This window comes from Lathamus discolor, chromosome 5 (genome assembly GCF_037157495.1).
Source record: "Lathamus discolor isolate bLatDis1 chromosome 5, bLatDis1.hap1, whole genome shotgun sequence".
Taxonomy (NCBI): Eukaryota; Metazoa; Chordata; class Aves; order Psittaciformes; family Psittacidae; genus Lathamus; species Lathamus discolor.
This window is the reverse complement of record NC_088888.1, coordinates 28,604,925-28,626,429: the sequence shown is the minus strand read 5'-3', so window position 1 is coordinate 28,626,429 and position 21,505 is coordinate 28,604,925. Positions and strand designations below refer to the sequence as shown.

The window sequence follows — 21,505 nt, the reverse complement described above, 5'->3', positions numbered from 1 at the left end:
TCAATAGTTTGTATATTTTTAACAAGAACACAGTCTTATTTTGTTGCACATAGCTTTTGGTCTCTTGACTTAAACTGCTAAACTGCTATTCGCCTTTAGCTTTTCATTAAAAGAAATAAACTATTAACATTTTTAGCGAGCAGCATGTATTATACTCTGAGGCATGTCTTCTGAATTCTACCTAGCAAATTCGGGGCTAAATTAAGAAAATAACTATGGTTTTATATTTCTGAAAGTGAAGTAAGGTTTAAAGAGTGTAGGGTTCTGTTTTCAATTATTAGTAACTATTGAAGAACCTTTTCGTATTCAGGGTAGTTTTGAGTGGTAGTCACAAATGCCTGTGTTATTTGGAGAAATGTAAAAGAAGCATGTCTTCTTATATTCCTGATAAAGTAGCTGTGTATCATGATGGACAACTATCTCGCTGAGGTTGTATGCTCTGTGAATGGTGTATGGGTAGTTTTCTTAGTTCCCTTGGTACTACAGTAGAATCTGGAGATCCTGCTTTGCTGAACATTGTACAAAGTCATACTACTTAGGTTACTACTGTCTTTTCTAGTTAGTATATACACTGCTTAAAAGGAAGAGAAATGAAATACTCATTTCCCTTTGAATATAGGCAATTGAAAGAAGGAAGTGCCTGAGGTCCAATGGTGTGTACTTGGAAGTATCATTATTTAAAACCAAGCTGATATTTTCTGAATCCCAATCCAGCGGTAATCTCTCAGCTATAAATCTCTCAAGTTTGTTTTCTGGCATATTGGAAATGCTCAGCTCTGTCAGGGTGATATGGCATTTATGACTGGAAAGTTTTTTATTTTTCTGAAGTTAGCTGAATCAAATAAAAAAATAAACAGAAGGTATATAAGAAAAAAATATTGAAAATAAGAAAAGACCATTATTGTGTCACCCTCCAGTAAGTTCTTGAAAGGGTCCATAAAAGTATTTGTATTTATATGGAAAGAAATTTTTTTATTTTTTATTTTTTTTTCTTCCCAGAATGGTCAGTGTTGTTATTTATTTTTCACACTTGCTCAGAAGTCATTAGTCTTTATTTAATCACTGGTTTATGTTGGCTTGGTTTGCTGAGTTTTTACTTCATTTACTTTGATTTGATTTTTTTTTCAGTTGTGCTATGCATTGCTTTGTCCTGTGCGGTGGCATCATTAGGATTCAAAAATATTTTTCTTGGTGCCCAGTCCTACTCATTGTATGAAATAAAGCATTAGCTTTAGGTTCATTGAAAAGTATTGAAGCTGCATACACTGGAAAATATTTGAGGGTCAAGTGTATTATTACTTTTGCTGCTGCAGAGTCCTAATGTATTGACAGGCTAAGATGCTATTTATAGCTGCTTCTTTGAAAATGTTGTAAATATTTCTTCTGCCAGTTGTGATATACAGTAGTTGTTTTGGCTCTTTGCTTTAGGTAATTGCTTCCAGTGGCTGAGTTTAGATAAGTAGTCAAGCTAGACAGATGCTGAATGCTTTTAGTGGTCACATTTTTTTGCAAATTTAAAATGTCAGTAAATACTTTCTTTTATGTTGTTTACTGTGGCTACTAATGTGTTTGGGTTTTTTTTTTTTCAGATCGTGCTAGTGAAAGCATCCATCAACTGAAATATGCCTTGGAGGACAGACAGTTTGGAAAGGGTGAAGGTGAAGTTGGATTTGACCAGTCCTCTGTGGACAAGGGCAGTGATGATGTGGACATGAGTAATGATGACAATGGGAACGCAGCCTGGCAGGAACTGCAGCAAAGTCATGCAGGTAAGATTACTGTGGAAGCAAATAGTTTAAAAATTGCTTATACTAATTTCAATAGGAAAAAGTAAATATTTCTGTTATAATGTTTTTTATCTCTCCCTAGTTAATCAACTTAAAATTCTACTGGAACATCAAGAAAGAATGGAAAGTGAAGTCTCTCTGTCAAGGAGGAAGAGACCATTCTGTGTATGTTTCTTCTTGTTTCTTTTGGGTTTTTTTAAATGAATGGCATGCATTATGGGATCAGTTTTCTAGTATACAGAAAAAAAAAAAAAAAGGCACAGGAGATTCCTGAGGCTATGGCCAGAACTTTGCATGCTTGTGACCACAGTGGAAGAAAAAGGAATCTGTAATGCCAGATTTAGGCTTTTGTCCTCTTTTGTTGACTATACAGTGTGGGTCACAGTCTGCATTGTTTTCAGCTTTCTCATATTTTTCCATCAAAAGTTCATCTTCTTTGTTTTGGAAACAGTTGGATTTGACTACATGTACAAATTTCTGTAAAAGCAGCATCTGTTTTCCCTTGACTGTTCTATATGCATCATCATAGTTGTAACTATGCTTTTTCTTTAGAGGATTAGGGGTGTTCATGTGAGAACAGGTTTGTAGCTCTCTGGTAAAATGCAGTGGTCTGTGTCAAAGTTAGTTTACATCCTTAAATGGTCTTCTTGGATTTAGCCTTCTTGCAGCAGAACCGCACCAAAGTATGTGCAATGCACAGTTCAGTTACAGATCAACTGCTAGATACTAGTATCTTTATAGGAAAATAATTCAAAGGCATTGTTCTTTTGATGGCCTCCACTGACTACTTTTGGTTTATACTAAGCAAGACAAGCAGCTCTTTGTTGTCAAAGTTGAGGTAGCAGCAGAATAATTTAAAGCCTCTATTCCTGCTGTGTTGCTTTGAACCTGTGTAATGAGCCTAGCTCTATTGTTCTGACATTGAGAAATTTTATTTAAAGTTCAACTTTTCTAAGTGTTCTAAAATCCATGAATTTAGACTGGTTATCCTGTCAGGTAAGCTGCCTTGTAACACTGCAGGATGGAGTGTTTCGTAGCTCAAGGGAATAGTGCATCATTGGTTGATCTTGACATGACAGAGATCTCTGTCAATTTTTATTTAGCCTTTGGACGGGAGGGGAAACATCTTTTAATCCATCTTTGTCAAAGTTTTCTACTTATATTGTGAAATTTTAGTAGACTGGAAAAATTCAGAAAACAGGATACTTTTCCTTAGAAACATGTGATAGTGCTTTCATGGAGTGGATTAAAGGATGGAGAAATAAACTGAGAAAAGATGGGAATTTACTGTTTTGTTAAGGCATTGTCCCATTTCTTTCTCTTGAAGTTTCCAATGAGAGGGATTCTGTGAAGTGGTGGCCTTAGTCTCCTTTTTAGCTGTCCTCCATCTTCTTGTTAACCAGGATGTGAAAATGTTCTGAAGACAGACCAAGTGTAAAGCTCAAAAAAAGTAGAATTACAAAAGTATGCATACACCAAAAACTCCCCCAAACCCTTATAAAATACAAGCTTGACTGGTGGTTTGCTGCACACTGCAGAAATGCTTCCTGTATAAGAAAATCAGATTCCCCAAAGGTCAAGGAAAGCAAACTTAGATTGTGAGTAACTTTAACCTTTTGCTTTGAATTATGATGAAGTACCTGATTGTCGTGGTTTAAACCCAAACCACAAAGCTCATTCACTCACTCCCCCCACTTCTTGCCTTCTTCCCCTGCTCCCGGAGGGACGGAGAGGAGAATCGAAAAGAATGCAACTCCCACAGGTTGAGATAAGAACAGTTTAGTAACTAAGGTATAACACAAATCACTGCTGCTACCACCAATAATAATAACAATAAAGAAAAATAACAAGAGGAAAGAATACAACACCTCAACACCAGCTGACCAATAACTTGCCCCACTCCCCCCAGCCGAGCACCGACCGATACCTCATCCAACCCTGCAGTCCCTAGCCCTTCCGGGTAACTCCCCGTTACCTCCTGGGCATGATGTGCTGTGGTATGGAATACCTCTTTGGCTAGCTTGGGTCAGGTGTCCTGTCTCCTTCCTTCCCGCCTCCCCTCCTCCCTGGCAGAGCATGAGGCTCAGAAAGTCCTTGGCCAGACCAAACATTTGAGCAGCAACTAAAACCATCAGTGTTATCAGCACTGTTCCCAAGCCAAAAATCAAAACACAGCACTGCACTAGCTACTAAGAAGGAAAAAAATAACTGCTACTGCTGAACCCAGGACACTGATGACTACTGAATAGTAGATGACTGCATGTTTCTGTAGCTAAATATAATATTTCACAGGAAGTATACTGTTTAATAAACTACAATATTTCACTTGTATAAATCTTAACAAAATTCTTTTATTTTGTCCGTTGATAAAAATTTCAATAAACATCAAATTAATGTCTTTTCTTTGATTACACCTACATTATTGGGCAGAAATTTTCCTTTTTCTCTCTACCTCATCACCTAAGGTCAAGGCCCAGCAAGACTGCTTGATACAATAACTGCAGTTCTACAAGCTGAGTCTTTGCTAACTGAACTGCCCCCTGCCTGGGTTCCTGACACTTGTTAGAGCTGGAATTCCTGTGCTGATTCCCATTGTTTCTTGCCAGTTTACAGGGCAGCAGATTTAGGACTGCCACCAGAAGTATCTCTGATTCTGTGCTGTAAAGGTTTGAAATTTGAGGCATTCTGGAAATGCACAAGTTGGGCCAAATTATTTGGGATGTTAGCATAGTCCACCACTAAACTATGTCACTAAGGGCCTCATATACATGTTTTTTTAACACTTCCAGTAATGGTGATTCCACCACTTCCCTTGGAAGCCTGTACCAATACCTGATCACCCTTTTTGGTGAAGAATTTTTTCCTAATATCCAGATCTCGAAGGATCAAAGAGAGGCTATAGTTTTCAGGAAAGAATTTAATTTATGACTTTAAGGGCATTTTAGTAATATTTACTTGCATTCTTTATCTGTACTGCATTCTTAGGTGTAAATGCTGTAAAGCTGTAGAAACTGTGGTTTTCACATTTTGTAAAAACCTTAATCCCTGTACAAATCTTACTGAGCAAGGCAGAGGTGTAGTTGTTTTTCTTGAATAGACAAGCATTCCCCTCATTACCTTCTTCAGCTAGTTATTTGTGGGGCTATCAAAAATTTTACCTGTTTATAGGGTCTTCAGAAAGGGTTTTTTTGTCTTTTAATATGCCAATAATTAAGTTCCTTGATAAATGTAATACCTATTACGCACTTTCCTGTGTTTCTTTGAAGGTATGAAGATTGCAGATATAGTTATGTTTCTGTAGCAATTGTTGGTAAACATTTAGAGGAGTTGCTTTTGCATTTCCAGAACTCCTTAAAATTCAAGGGATATTTATATTCATTTCATAAAGAAGAAAGTACTCCTTTACATGTCTAAAATGGAAGATGCACTTAAATAGCAGTATAAATTTCATTTACAAATCAGTTTGTGGATATCATTTAATCCTGCTTTATGGATGTGCGTAATCAAGCAGCTGTACATTTTGACAGGAGTGACATATTTACTTTTTGTATTGAAGAATTTTTCTTGATCTAGTACTTGGTGACGTTTTAATAAGTATACATGGTATTCTGTATGTGAGCAACATTTTACTGCGGTAAATGGAAAACTGGAAAGTAACACATGCTATTCTTCACTTCCTTCAGAAACCCCCAGAAGCTGCAACTGGAGACATGCCAGCCCTTTCTGATCTTATTCCTATAATCAATGATCAGTCACAGTACATTAACCATTTAGAAGCAGAAGTGAAGTTTTGCAAGGTATTAGACAACATTATTTTACCCCTAAACCCCATGAACCCTAAATAGGAAGAATTGCTTTAAAAATGGCTTACACTTATCTCTAGATTGTTTGTGATAATGACCAAAACTGAGCCAAATGCAGTTCAGTAGATACTCAGCCTTACTACATGCCTTGGTACCTGTGTACACTTTAAAGGTCTTTAAAGACATTTTTATAGCCTATCACAAACAAAAAGTTTGTTTTAATAAATTATATGGATGTTCAAGCTACAGAACTATGAAATCTGTCTTGAATATTTGTTTTTTCTCTAAGAGATAATTGAGAATACTTGTCTAGACTTTCTATCTCAAGATGTATTTAGATGTTGATAGTGTCTCAGGGAGCCTTTTACATGCAGTTCCTGTATCCAATAGGAGGAATTGTCTGGGATGAAAAATCGAGTACAAGTAGTTGTACTTGAAAATGAGGAACTTCATCAGAAATTGAAATTATTAACTGCGGAACATAAATTGAGAGAACAGACTCTTCTAGATGCCTCAGTAAGTTTTTTATTTTTCTGTTGCTTTACTTAGTGTTACAGATTTATTTATTTTACAGAAGGCTATGTAAATGGTTATCTACAATCTAAATTTTAGTCAAAATTTAATGAAAGTGTGTAAACATGGATTTCTGTGGATAATACTATCGTAGGTTGCCAATCTAATTAAATTGTTTATTGGTTGTTATATTCTACTGTGATGAAAATTCAAAAGGAGCGTGACCAGCAGGTCAAAGGAGGTGATCCTGCCCCTCTACTCTGCTCTTGTGAAACCTCACCTGGAATACTGTGTGCAGTTCTGGTGTCCTCAACACAAAAAGGACATGGAACTGTTGGAACAAGTCCAGAGGAGGGCCACGAGAATGATCAGGGCACTGGAGCACCTCCCATGTGAAGATAGGCTGAGGAAGTTAGGGCTGATCAACCTGGAGAAGAGAAGGCTGTGTGGAGACCTCATAGCAGCCTTCCAGTACCTGAAGGGGGCCTATAGGGATGCTGGGGAGGGACTCTTCGTCAGGGACTGTAGTGACAGGACAAGGGGTAACGGGTTAAAACTTAAACAGGGGAAGTTTAAATTGGATATAAGGAGGAAATTCTTTCCTGTTAGGGTGGTGAGGCACTGGAATGGGTTGCCCAGGGAGGTTGTGAGTGCTCCATCCCTGGCAGTGTTCAAGGCCAGGTTGGACGAAGCCTTGGGTGGGATGGTTTAGTGTGAGGTGTCCCTGTCCATGGCAGGGGGGTTGGAACTAGATGATCTTGAGGTCCTTTCCAACCCTAACTATTCTATGATTCTATGATTCTATATGCATAACTGACATTTGTTTAAAAAAACCCACCTTACATAACTGAAGCATTAAAAATTTTATTTTAGGCAAATGCTGAGAAATCTTGGACTATAGGTGGTAATGACTGTAGCACTCGTCAGCCTGTCACCTCATCACCAGCACATAACAGAGATCAGGGTTTTGCTACATCAGCTGCTGGAGAAATTGAAAAATGGCATGTAGAACTGGTTGGTATTAACTTTGCAAAACGTATCAGTGCTTTGTTGTTGCTGCAGATGTTCTTGATTTTTTTTAATTAATTTTTTTCTCTTTATTAATGGGGAAGTATTGCTGTATTTTGGGAAAATCATTGTAAACTGAAACTTCTGATGTTTGTTATCCATGTGCATGTGTGTACTGTGGAATTTAAAGGGTACTTAAATTCTTCAAGATAATGATGTGTATTTATTATTTTTTCCCAGTAAAATATTTTTGTTGATCTTATGCATTTTATGCTTCATCTAGAGCTGAAAACCTCTCCAGTGATCCCTAACACCTGCAGTTGTTTCAAAGCTAGTTTTTACAGTAATTGCACTTTCACTTCATCTGCCATATTTAAAGGAAGAGAATCATATTGATTGACTTTTTTCCTAAGCATCATAACTAAATTTCCGGTGCTTTATCTGATTTGTTATCATCATCTTATTTAACATCGGTGTGCTTTATTTATATACCTAGTTCTTCACCAGGTAATAAGAGTAACTCACTGTATTATAAATAAATAGTGTCTACTTGAAGTTCATCAAGATTTCTCTTTTGCTTCTGATTACTTGTGGGAAAGTAAGAACAAACTCAAGACAAGATCGTCAATTCTTGTAAATCATTGTAGAGGGCTGCAGTTGTAGTTGAAGCAATTTACTGTACGAGGATCTGGCAAGATGTATAGAAATAAAATGGGAGGGTTGTTAATTTTGTAGACTTTTACAAGTGTGAAATATTAGATATCCCTGACACTGGTGCTTCAGAAAGGTTATACCTTCAGGTGAAAAGAATGAATGTGACTAATGTCTAAGTTGATTTGTAAAGATAGTATTATAAAGAAAGTAAAAGACATTTCTTTCCTCCCATCTCTTCTAAAGGAGAAACTAAAACATCTTTATCAAGAAAAAGTCAATATCCTTGAAGCTCAAATACAGTCTCTAAGGTAAACTGTTTAATTTTTTCTTTAAAATTATTGTTAATAAATTATTACTTCGTAACATCATGAAACACTCTTAATTGCAATTTAAGCAAGAAAATGCTTGGATTTATGTTGTGTTTTCTGATACTGTCCCTGAAAGCTGGTTTTACATAAAGGTTACTCAAATATAAACACAGCAAAATTGAATGTACTGCTACTATATAGCAGCACTGGCAATATATAAAATTTATAAATTCAATTCAATTGTGTTTATAGAAATTAAAACTTGATATAGAATGTCTTTATACTTTTTACCTTTTGCCTTTGTAGAAACATCATGTCTGTTAAGGTAGACCAATCAAAGAAAAAGAAGTTAAAATTTTAACTTGTGTGAACTCTTCCATAGTTAGCTTGCTTCTACTAATATTTTATATTTCAAGTTCTAGAAATCTTAAGCATCGAATTAGTTCAGGCCACATCATAATTTTTGAACAGGCAAACATTGTTTTGAAGCTTGGGAGCAGGATTTTAAATTTCAGCTGCAGAATCCAATTTGTTTGGTTGGGGTTTTTTTTCCCCTACTTGGCTTGACCTGTTATATACACTCAAATAAATATTGGAGGCTAAAATGGCCTAAAAATTGTCACAACTACGTTATTCAACCTCTTGATTTTTCCTAAGGGGCATGATATTTTGAAATGTAAGTTCTGCAAAGCACTTGAGTTATTTGCTTAAATGTTAATTAAATTGAAAAATTATATTGCTTCCAGTGGGACTATCCTTGGTTTTAACTTTAAGCATGAATTTACGTAGGACCCGCTGGTTTCTCTCCAAGATTTCCCAACAATAGGTCTGTTGTACCATGACTATCTAATGGTATATGCAAAGCAAATTCTGTTCAGGTTATAGTGGCTTAAATTTAATAGACCAACTACTAAAATGGGAAAAAGTGCACAGAAGATTTCCCAGATGGAAATAAGCATGCATGCAGTGTATATATCATGTGCACAGTAAATCCAATGCAACCAGAATGTGTCAGACTTACTATGAGTATGCTGCCCAGATGGCCTGCATAACAAACCAAAAGCTTTGGATTCATTGCAAATTTGTCAAATTGGTCTATATGTGCAGAGTGTGCGTTTGTCTGGAACTCCCTGATGTCAGCATTCCTATCGCTTGCGCTCTCCCCAGTCTAACAGATGCTTGGAAATTCTGGAGAAAATTCTTCAGAGCACCTGGTAAAAAATTTGGAGACAAGTAAAAAAATTACCCTGGTTTTGTGGAGTTGTGGTTGACCTGAAGTTTGCGTGGATCACTGATCAGAGCAAATGTGTTGGGTACATCTGGATTTTGCCTAGGGAGCACAAGGGGCTCTTACTTTACTTAAGATTGTAACTTTACAGTTAAGTTGAGAGTAGAGAAGAAATGGGGAGTGATATTATTAATAAGAACAACAAAATAAATATTAGAGTGCTGAAATGTTTACACAGCTGATAGCTTTTCCTGCTAATGAATTTATTACTCTGTTCAGAAAATATGTAAGCCTACAAGTTTTTAATCTAATAACTTTCTGTATAACTTTACTATTTTCTGATAATAGAGGGAAGGAAAAATATTGATATAATTTTGTCTATTAACAATTTTGATTGGGCGGTTGAACTATTATTTCTCTGTTAAAGTATTCCTTAGCCTACTGAAATATGTAAAATAATGTTCATTACAGGGATTTTTACAGTTCTTTTTAGGTAACATCTGCAAATATATTTTATATATAAATATAACTTGTAGAAAAGTTTGATTGCACAAATAACATTTTTTATTTCTTTTCTGTAGAAAAGACCTTTCAGAATCTCAGAAGACATGCAAAGACTTGGAAGGAAGGCTAAAACATCAGCAGTTACTTGTTTCAGCCACAAATTCTAGCTGGGTTGGTGGTCTGTGTCTGAAATGTGCACAACACGAAGCAGTTCTCGCAGAGACTTACTCTAATATTCACATGCAGACCATCGAAAGGGTAACAAAGTAGGTTTAGGGGGGTATTTACTTTCTTATTGAAAGTACAGTTGCTTTCATTAAACCCTATCTCTCTATATGTTTGGTTGGATTCATAGAGAGATGTGCACTTGTGTAGCAATGGACTCCCAAGTTGAAGTTACAATGCTAAAATCAGTGGCTGAATGTGAGTCTGGGTCCCAACCACTTTGCAGTCTTTGGTAGTTTTGGTACTTATTTCAACTGGAAAAGAATGTCAATCATTATAATTCTGATACCTTGGGCTGTCTAGATAATCAGACTCTTGACAGTCTGTTTCCCATTTTTGTAGGAATAAACCTTTCACTTTGTCATAACAAATATTATGGAAGTCTGTGCATTTTGATTATTTCCTGCGAAAGTTCTTTATCTTTCTGTAATTGAATGTTTTTCTTCTTACTGTTACATTTGGGGAACTTTTAGGATACATCAGCAGTGTAAATTATTTTTTATTTTTTTTCCCTTGAATTTACTTAGTAGGACAGGTGTTTGGGCAGGATGCATTGTTCCTACCTAAATACAATAAATCAGGGGAAAAAAGCTCCTTTGGATGAAAATAAATGAAATTATTTGCTGCTGCCTTATTTTATTTGTAGCTTTTATTTAAATCATAAAAAAATAAAAGCCAGCTGTATAGCCTGAATATATATATAAAATTCAGAAACCCCAACGACATTAAAATGTGTTTTTTCTTCAGAAATTCTGCTGGTCAATCATCTTCAAAACATCTCTCAATTTCTACTTGCTAGTAATAACGATAAGATGCTGCAGCTTCCTCAGAGTTTCTTAAACAGACATCTATTTACTATGAGCTATCTGAAGCTTCTTAGGATTTCTGAAGCTTTAGAATGAGCTTGCTGGAGATGAGGTGATGGGTCAATTAAAAAGACTGAATGGACATAGTACATATTGTCTGTCAGATGGATATTATCTGTAAGCATTAGATGGCTGTTGCCAGGATTTACGTGTGTTTCTGTTGTCAGGTCCGAGATTTTTCTGGGAAAGCTCCCTGTTGCTGAAAAGTTATGTTCCAAAATCTGCTTTTGTAAGAAAAGTAATTATTTGTCATAGACCCTGGAAAATACGAACACATATCAGTGCATTTTTGTCATCTTGTATTATAGTGTAGTTTGAAATAAAGTGTTTGAGTTGACCTATTTATCTAACTTATACTGTTATTTCAGTTTGAGATTTAACAAAATCTGAAAGCTACATTTTCCTGTGATGCAGTTTATTAATAAAAAAGGTTTCAGTAGGGATTTTCAGAAGAATTTTGTTAAAAGACTGAAATGAAATTTCAAAACGTGACAGTTCTCTAGGAAATACAACTGTGTTGTTATTCTACACAACATGAATTAAAAAAAACCCAACACAACAGCTTGCAGACAGAATCTCTAGTTGCACCTAAACCACAGGCAATTATACTCTTGATTTAAAAGCTTTCAGTGTATGAAAATAATGGAAAGGTGAGGTTAATTAGTACAGTTTTACTGGCTGTGCTTCACCATTTGCTGTAGATCTAAATTTCTTAGTGAACAAAGGTTCAGAGGGGACGTAGAATCCAGAAGTCTTATTGTTTGGTTTACTTCCAGTTTGCAGCAAAGGGCTATTTATTGGTTTTCATTTGATATGCTTAGTGATCTCAATTACTTTTTGAACCTAGCCCTTCCTTTTATTTTTTTTCTCCCCATTTGACATTTAATGAGTAATTAAATAATATCATATTGCTCCCATCTATTTCTTCAGAAACATGCCTGTGCTTTTGGTGTTTGTTTGCTTTTGATGTTTGTTTGCCTTTGGTGTTTGTTTGCTTTTGGTGTTTGGTTTTGGTGTTTGTTTGCTTTTAACCTGGATCTCCATTTTGTAATGCAAATGGAATGTTGCTCAGTTTAAATGTATGACTTGAGCTCCACTGTCATTACTGGCAGTTTTACTAATAGTCCACCCTCTTTAAGCAAAAGATCGTCAAGCAAAAGATATCTTTGATACTGCCTAGCTAGTAGTAGGCTGTCTTTCACTTTTAATCCATGTTGCCTTTACCACCCTTACATTTTTTACCTGTTAACATTTTATATTTGATATACCTATTGAGTTTTTTCTCTTGAGAAAAGATATAGAAGAAATATCTGTTTTTTCTTTATATGCAGAGAAAGAGATGACTTGATGGATGCATTTCTTTCATTGAGACAAAACATAAAAGAGATGCAGCAAAGAGAATCTAATGCTTGTGAGCAAGTTAAATGCGCTGTGCAAATGGCAGAAGAGGCTAATTTAGTAAAAACAAAGGTAAATTCATCAAGAAATTAGAGCTTTTCAGTACTTAGATCTACCACAAATGTTAATTGGTTTTCATGCTAATGAGCAAATATATGCGTAAGACCTTTGTCACATGTTGATACGATGTATTACATTCAAAAGGATTGCACGGTGTGACCGTTTCTGAGCAGTAACATGAACTCTTAAGTTTTTAAATTCTCATCAAGGCTGTGTTGTATTCTCAGGCCATCATTTAAATTCTGACCTACTTTCGCTACTAGGTGATAGAAATTGAACGGTAGAATTTTCAAAGGTATTCATGTCATGTAGGAAGATAATTCTCGTATCACATTTCTGAGCTACTCAGGAAAGAATACTTAATGCTTACGAACAGCTCTTCTGCATCAATGAGTGCAGTGCAAGAACTGATTAGCTGACAGAACTCTTTGAATATGACAATTCCTGTCTGGTGCTACTTGTAGGAAACTTTTGGTGCTATGTAAATAATAATGATGAAACCAGTTTTGATTTGATGCTTGTGTTAGTCATAGTTACTTTATATGCTCAGCTAATCTTGACCTAAATTATTTCCTTGATATTTAGTGACATCTACTGTATTATTAGTGAATTACTGTGGAATTGAGAGAGGCTTTTTTTGTTTGGGTTTGTTTGTTTGTTTCAAATGAAATGCTGTCATTTTTAATAGTGGGCAAGATTTATATAATTGTTTTATTGATCAAATTGGTATTATTTGTCTAATGCTGCAAGACTCTGTGTGTATGTGTAGGGTCTTCAACTATAAACTTAAAGGGGAGGGGGAAACAATGAAATTTAGAAATTCTGTATGCATTTTAAATTTAACTTCAGAGTATTACAGCTCCTTGTTTTTTACTGAAGAGAGAAAGAATCCTTCTGAGCCCACTGTTCACCTGTCACATCCTGTTCCTGAGAAGTTAAATTTTTAAATTGCTTCTTTGTTAACTTTTTTAGGGTGGGTTCTACAGTTGTCCAATATTGTAATTGCTATTGAAAACTGCTCAAAATACGTTCCTTCTCTGTGTAATAAAGTGAAGTTATCTGATCGTCCTCTTTTTTTCATTTGGTGTTAGAAATCTATTTTAATATTTAAAAAGAAAACATCTATAAACTTTTATTGAGTTTAGGTCATGTTAGAAATGTGGCCTAAGAATAAAACTAAGACAAGTTGGTAAAACCTTTAATAAAATGGCTCTTTATACCTACACTGTTTCTTCTACATAAAGAAAACAACTTTGTAGGGTCTCTACTGGCCACTCTCGTCACTGCAGAAAGGAAGTACAAAGTGCTGTTTGTACACAAGAATGAATAGTAGTCTGATTTCCCGTGCTCAAAAGCTGTTGTAAAATAAAGGAACATGAAGTAATATTTAATTTAGGCTGCATTAGTTTAGATTTTTTTATATATATAATGGTATTTCTCTTGGTAAGTCCTATTCTTAAGTCTTTTTCTTTGTAATTAACATGGAATCCAATAGAACAGGTCGTGTGAGAAAAGTGAGGAGTTAACATGTTGGGCTTCCAAATGTTTTAACTGCAGTTTCATCACCCTGTTGACAGTCTAACCTAAGGTGCTTATCACTTGAAATCGCCATTATTTTTTTTATTTGTTTTATGGCTGTCTCCAGTTTGTGGCCTCTTGCCTAATTTGTAGAGCAAGGAAGAGATCTGGTAAGGGTAAACTTCAATAGTTAAAGCAAATCCAGGAATGTATTTTCAGTATAAATGGAAGAATAACTTTTTGAACTGCTCATTATGTAGTCAAAACAAGACTACCTTGGTGGGGGATAGGAAAGAGACCCTGAGGAGAATCCCACAGAATTGACATAAACCTGATGGAGATTGTTAAAGCATTCTCTAAAAATTATGGTTTACTTTGCTTCCCTCACGAACAGCCCAACACCAAGGAAATTGGATATAAAGGTTTGGCTTTGAGTAAAATAAAAATAAGCAGTTTAAAAAGACTATTTTGAAAATAAAGGGTAGTAAGGTAGGATTCCTAGGAGGAGGTTACTTTAGCTTCCTTGAAATAGGATATGCTGAATATCGGTGGAATGATTAAATGAAATCTAGTTTACTCTTGCACGAGCAAGCTGCCTTAAGGGTGCTTCAAATACTTCAATTTACTTTTAATGGAGTAGTGCATTTCTGATTTAAACTGATATAACACTCAACTCTTATCTCTTTGGCAGGGATGCATCAGCATAGATTGTTGTTTGGTGTTTTTTTTCTTAGCTTTTTTAGAAGATAGTGCCTACTGTGCTTCTTGCATATAAACTTAATGTTTCTTCTATTTTGGTAGAAAACACATCTGTAACCTATGTTTTAGCACTTCAAATTAAGCAGGACATCTGTGAGTTTTCAGTAGAATTAATTTTTATTTAACAAACATGAAACTAAATTAAACTAAAATAAAAATTGCTTCTTTGTATCTTTGCTTACTTTTTCCAGGTTTCTTCTTGGCCTTCTGCACTTAGTAATTGACTTTAGGGGGAGAACAAGTGAAGCACATACTTTACTTGTTTATTTTTCCTTCAGTTATGTAGTAACTGCAGTGTTTGCAAGGAATCAAATATTGGAGGCTCATTTTAGTGATGTAAAATCTGAAATTTTAAATGCAAGGCAAATAATCATCTTAGTTTTGGAAGAACAGCTACTTATTTGGAAAATATAACTTGGAAAATGCTTCCATCTTTGCCATGGCTCCTAAAATAAATTAGACTTATAAATTATAGTAAGGAATGTATATACATACAAACATATACATCTGTTTTCAATTTGTTAGTCGCATTCTGGATGTTAACATAGTAGGGTATGGATAAGCATCAGAATAACTATGTAAAAAACCAAAAGGCATCCTTTCTAACAGCAAACTGGTTTCTCTGAAAGCATTAGGTAAATACTACGTTTGTTTAAAATTTTAGGATTCTTCCACTTTAAAAATAAGGGGTTTTTTTCTAGGCTCTATTCCAGTGTGAGCAGCTGAAAAGTAAGATGGAACGGCAGAAGAATCGTCTTGAAAGGGAATTAGCTGCCCAGCTAAATAAGATGACTGATGAAAAAGAAACACTGTGGGAAGAAATGAAGAAGGAAAAGGAGGACTTGACAGCAATGGTATGAGTTGGTTTTTTTTTTCATTTGTATATTACAATGAGCATATTGTCCTCAAACTTTGTTTGATTGTCCTTCATTTTGCTTTAGTTTTAGATTTGAGAACTCAGTAAATCACTTCTACTATTGCTTTAAAGCAGAGATAAATAAGTGATCCCATGAGTTTGAACAACTGGATTTTTATATAACTAGATATGTAGTAAATTGTTGATATTGTACATTTTATTTTAGTTTGCATATTTTCTAACGCACTTTGTCAAAGTAGGGTTAAGTAATATGTGATGCAAGGTTTGTACTTGCCTTCTTCTAAAGATTATGTAGGTTGACAGGCAAGTGTTCAGAAGTTAGCACATGTCACATTTAGGATTCTTTGCTACTTTGAGCTTACATATGCATATATATTAATGTTACAGTATAATGTAATATATAATTGCATTCTAATATGGTGTTTTTCAGAGTAATCTTACCATATGCTTAATTTGACCACCTGCAGAAATGTATTAGAATCTCTTTTATCACTTTTACTGATATTTATAAAATCTCTGAGGCAGAATCTGTCTCATCATAAGGGAAACATCATGCTAACAGGATTCACTTCTAAGGCAATTGGAGAAAGAAATGGAAAGAAAAGTAGAGAGATAAATGCTCCATGAATTAGTGGGATTCATGCTTGTTTGATGTGCAGCCTCTTCAACCGTTTTCGGGGGGAGGTTTGGAAACAATATAGTGAATTTCTCTTCTCAATGTAGACTTTTTCCATATTTTAGGGCTCTTTTTTAGAAATAAGCCATACAGTTTATAAAGTCAGGAGAGTACTTACCTCCTGTACAGAGGTCAGAGACTCAACAGGGTAAACTATTTAAGTGTTTAAAAAAGAGGAGGTTCTTTAGTAGTGTTATACTTGTAAAATGGCCAGAAAGCTATTTAAACCAAGGCGATATAGTTGTATTTCTGGTATTATGAGATGGTAGAATAATGTTTTGGAGCTGCTACAGGAAGTCAAAAGCCTTTGGCTCTAGTTCCAAATATGAAAACAGGAATTAAGTACAGTGATAGAGGTTAAGGGATATTTAAGAAAGTGAGCTGTTGAAAGTGATCATCGGAAACCTGTTGTCAGAGAAACAGAAATAAAAAAATAACCTTACAGGGTAGGCAGTGAGACATTAGTAAGCAATTCCTTGTGTGAGTACTTGCTATCTATTGGAATTATCCTTCATATGCACTTAGTTGTTCAGTTACAGATCTGCTTTAGAACAGATTATGCACTCCAAAATACAGCCTATAGGCAAGCATTTCATACCATTTCTTGGTAGAATAATTCACTTCATGTCATCACATTACTTTGTTTTTCAACACCCACTGAGATGTGTTTTACTAGAACTGATACCCATTTTGAGTAGTTGCAGTCTTTAAATCCTATAAAGATATTAAATAACATATAATGACACGATGATGTGATGCGTGGAAGCTAAAGATAAGGGATAACTTTGTAGAAAACTATGATTTATATGCATGATTTATGCCTATATATGATTAACTACTTTTTTGTTTCAGGATTATGAGGTGGTAGAAATTGTATATTGTGCATCAAGGCAACCTGCCTGTCAATATTTTATCGCTTACTTTATGAAGTGGCTTGTTTGAAGGGGAGAAGTGCTATGATACATAAATTAGGTGGCTGTCTAATGAGTGAAAGATAGTTATGAATGTGTAAACCTCTACGTTTGGCTTTGAATTCTTGTAAATTAACCTAGAACTGTCAGACACCATAATTTCCACTTAATAAGTTTCAGGTGTAAATGGCTGAAGGGTCACTGCCTCTGTTTTATTGTTACACTTTTTTACCATTCAGCAGAATTTGATCTGAATTACCTTAGAATTTTTAACATACTATTTTTATGGGTTTTGTATGTCATGCATTGAACTGTAGTGCTGAAATGCTTTCTGAACTTGAAAATTAAATGATCATTTGTAATTGCAATGACAGTTTTCTTTAGCCAGGGGCACATGATTCAGTTTAAATCCATCTACATAAGGGTGGGTAAGAAGGTGTTAAATAGTACATTTACAGCTGCAAGACTAACACAACTAGCTGCTTCTGATGCTTTCTCTGTATTAACAAGTCGTGGAGACTAGTCCAGTTGATGAAAAGTTTCAAATAAACTACTGTGTGATAAATTAATTCAAAATAATGAACCTGTTGTTAAAATCATTTAGCTCTATTCTGTTATATTTTAAAATTATATTATCTATATTTTAATTTATATATTTAACATTTTATTACATTTTTAATGCTATGTGTTTCGGCTGTGTACAGTTGCCTTTAAGTAGAAAGTCCCCCAAGATTTAGATCTGTGGTTGATCAAGCTGCACCATTACAATGTTTTTGGACTTTTTGCAGGTCACAGCCATGTCTGAGAATGTGGCCATGGTGGAGGCTAAAGTAGAGAGAATTGCAAGGGAAAAGAACTCCCTAGCTAACCAGTTAGAAGAATCACAACATCAGCTTGTATCTCATGAAACGGAGATGAATAAGGTAGGTGCATTTATAAATGATTATTGAGCTTCATTTTCCTTATCATTGTGACCTGAAAGATGAGAAGTTTTTTCTTTCTGCATTTTCTTCCATATTGGAAAAGAACATGTGAGAAATACAAACTTCATTTGAATATCACAGAGACACAGTCTTACAAGTAAAAAGATAACTTTTTCAGTCTGCCAAGTCACCTTGTGATGCAAAAGCTGACCTTTCTACCTTGCAGACCAAGCAGACCACTATTTAAAACTGTAACCTGGAGTTTCATTAAAAATTGCATTTGGTGGGAATGAGGCAGTATAGTAGTCAACACTGTCTCATAATTGATGTCTCTGAGACATGCGGTGCTTAAACAAATCACTGTTTTTCAAATACTCTTCTGTAGAATTTGTATGTATTATACTGCTTTATTTGTTAATACTGATGGTATGCCTTTTAAAAAGAGATCTTAGTAAGAATTATAGCTTAACATCCATCTATATATGTGTATCACTTCTGGGTGCTTCATTCTGCACATTTCTCAATCTATTAGAGCCCTAATGTGGGTCATGAGAAAGAAAAACAATTGCCATTCAAAATTTATGCTGGGAGATGACACATTGTTAAAATGATTAGTTTTATTAGCTTAGTTTCATCATTCACTTGTGATAGAAATAACTTCAACTTTGTGGAGATGAGGGGCTGCTGAATTTCTGTAGAATAGACAATCTGAGAATTCAAATTTGTTACAGCCTCTTGAAATGTATATACCTTATGAATAATCCTGGGCAAATCCTGTCTCCCATGTCATTAATTGAGAGGTTTTGGGGAACAATTAATTCTTTAGGCCTCTAGGGACTTCTGGAGGTGTTTTCAACAGTTCCTGTCTTCTTCTGCTGTTCCTACTGGTAGAAATAGCCGAAAGTATTGCAGAAAATGCATAGCAAGAAGTCCTCCAAACTTATTAGAAAATTTAATTCAACTTCAGCTGAAAAACAAATGAGGGAGCATTTCAAGACTGTCAAAATGGTGCAGTTTACCTTTTCTGAAACACACTTCTGATTTTCAGAGTGGGTTCACAGATTACTTGCACCACTTATGGGGCTGAAGAGGGTAAGAAAGGTGTTAGGTATAAATGTCCATTGGTCTGGAATGAACAATTTTATAGGCTATTGATTTGAAGCTGTCTCTTAGGAGAGTGACATTGTGGTTCCAGTCCCCTTATCAGTTAATATTAATCAATACAAAGTTGAATAGGTGGCCACTTTGCAGTAGCTATGCTGTGTTTTTATTGCATTGTCCCAAGAGATTGCAAAACTGCATTTGTGTACTGAATTGAGAAGACTCAAACATCCTGGAGAAATGTTCTGACCACTGAGCTGTTGGGACTATGGGCATCACCCTGACCTTTTTCATTGGCCATGTAAGCAACATCTGTGTCCGCTTGTGAATCTGACTCTTATTTCCAAACTCAGTTTGCCATTATTATAAACAGCAAATAGTAACATTTTTCCTTTCGAGTTTTATCTGAAATACTTTTTTCTGCTTGCACCAGAAGTCAGGGGAAGAAAGTTTGGAGTGAATCTCTTTCCTTCATTCTGAACTACAAGGAGACTAAAAAATCCATTATTAGGACAGCACCATCTGCTGATTCTTCTGCGTTACTCATTTTGTGCAATGTATGGGGGAGCCAAAAGCGAGGACAGCTTATTTCCTTAGAGGAAGTGACATATTGCACTTCTTTACATCCTTCATACAAAGGGAGGAGGTAGAAAGACAGCATTGGCAATCTATGCAGTTGCATCTTAGGGGTTTTTTAGTTGCAAATGGTATTTCAGTATTAAAAAAAAAAAAAATTAATCGTGCTTCAGAACTTTGCCAATCTTCAGAGCATTTGCTACCTTGTGTTATTTGCAACAGGGCTGAATTCACAAGCTGTCCTTTGAATTTGTAAGTGATGCTGCTTCTTAAAGTTGTGACAACTGGTTTTCTTTTTTCCTAAGGTGATTTGATTGTGGTATGCATATTTAAGTTTACCCTTATTTTCTTTATAAGAAGAAGGAAAAAAAATAGTGAAAATGAGGTGTGAGACTAAAAAAAACAAAAATTAATTTTGCTTGTAGAATTTGTGTGAGGAGATTGTTGAAAAGCGCAGATGATTGTAGCAGCAAATTAAAAATGTGCATGTCTAGGAGGCAAGTCCGGTGAAAGAACCTAAGTGGGGCAGGGAAGCAGAGTGAGTTGGAAAGGAAGTTCTTTAAGAGTAGCTGCAAGTAAACACATTTGGGTTCTCATTAGGGAATGTGCATGTATTTATGCTTGGTTTATTAAGGTGAAATGATCAGGCACAGATTGGAGGTGATTGCACAGGATAAGGACAAAAAGGGGACAGCTTATCCACCATCCTTCTCCATTCCCAACAGATAAGATCAGATAGAATCTTTTAAAAAAATCTTAGAGTGGGAAATGGGAGAATAACATCCCTGTACAGCAGCTGTGAAAGTTGTGGGAGGGGTTGGTGTTGAGTGGTTTTTTCTTTTTCTTTCTTTCCTTTAAACCCTACCCAGACTCTGAAGTTGAGCTGCCTTCAGGTAGAAAGGAATGAGTAGGTATCATAATGAACATCCCAAACACAGGGAATAATTATTGTCTTTGTAGAAGTGATACTACATTTCTTTAAATGTTGGTTTGATCCCTTTCTTCTGGCCCATGCACATATATGAATTAAGCTGTGTTTTCAAAGAATTTGTCTTCAGTTTGCAGTAAGTCTATAATGCTCTGATCTAACTTTAAAAATCAGTGTATTAACATCTAAACATTTTCTTTCTTAACAGTGGTGAAGTGGCAAGATAAGAAATTATGTCCTTAAACGGGAGTGTGATAGATCTAGTTTTGAAACTTTTAGGTTTTGAAAGTGTTCACGTATTTATTTTTTTTTCCTTGGGAGTTTATAGAGAAAGGGAGAAGACTATAAACCCAGCAAGTGTAGTTTAACTGTATTTAGTAGCACATACATTTACAGCATAAATATTTATACTTAGCAAAATCTTGATCCAAATATAATTGAATCTAGAAGGCACTGCATATTTCAAACTTAATGACCATATAGAGCATTCCGATCCACTTTTTTATATAAAAACATTTACCATATGTAGTCTTAAAATATCTGTAAATTAAAATATGTTGCATTTAAATGACCTGTAGAGGGCACCAAAAGATCTAATTGCAAACCCTGGGCTATTGATTCTTCAAGCTACAGATCATGTTGTCTGTATAATCTAACAGGTGTGTGGAGAAATGCGCTATCAGTTGAATCAAACCAAAATGAAGAAGGATGAGGCAGAAAAGGAGCTCAGAGAGTACAGAACAAAAACTATAAGGGAGCTTGAAATTAAGGACCAGGTAAGAGATAATACTGCTATAACTTTGCAGTTATTAGAAGCCTAAGTAGGGTTATTTCAGAAGCTGGAATGATTCGTTTTTCTAATAGTGGTCATTTATTACTGTT

At 35.2% G+C, this 21,505-nt stretch overlaps 1 protein-coding gene across 3 annotated transcripts in view; it reads left to right on the top strand.

Moving 5' to 3' along the window:
* The window catches only part of SDCCAG8 (SHH signaling and ciliogenesis regulator SDCCAG8), a 117,530-nt gene that overhangs the window by 10,703 nt on the left and 85,322 nt on the right, over nucleotides 1-21,505 (top strand). For 2 of the 3 annotated variants that reach the window (XM_065680160.1, XM_065680158.1), the window contains exons 2-12: nucleotides 1,590-1,769; nucleotides 1,870-1,952; nucleotides 5,471-5,584; nucleotides 5,981-6,106; nucleotides 6,977-7,117; nucleotides 8,009-8,073; nucleotides 9,883-10,071; nucleotides 12,228-12,366; nucleotides 15,333-15,485; nucleotides 17,884-18,018; nucleotides 21,283-21,399. In XM_065680160.1, the coding sequence (XP_065536232.1) occupies nucleotides 1,590-1,769; nucleotides 1,870-1,952; nucleotides 5,471-5,584; nucleotides 5,981-6,106; nucleotides 6,977-7,117; nucleotides 8,009-8,073; nucleotides 9,883-10,071; nucleotides 12,228-12,366; nucleotides 15,333-15,485; nucleotides 17,884-18,018; nucleotides 21,283-21,399 (1,442 nt within the window). The remainder of the gene's footprint in view (nucleotides 1-1,589; nucleotides 1,770-1,869; nucleotides 1,953-5,470; nucleotides 5,585-5,980; nucleotides 6,107-6,976; nucleotides 7,118-8,008; nucleotides 8,074-9,882; nucleotides 10,072-12,227; nucleotides 12,367-15,332; nucleotides 15,486-17,883; nucleotides 18,019-21,282; nucleotides 21,400-21,505) is intronic. The other variant, XM_065680159.1, reaches the window with a different exon arrangement.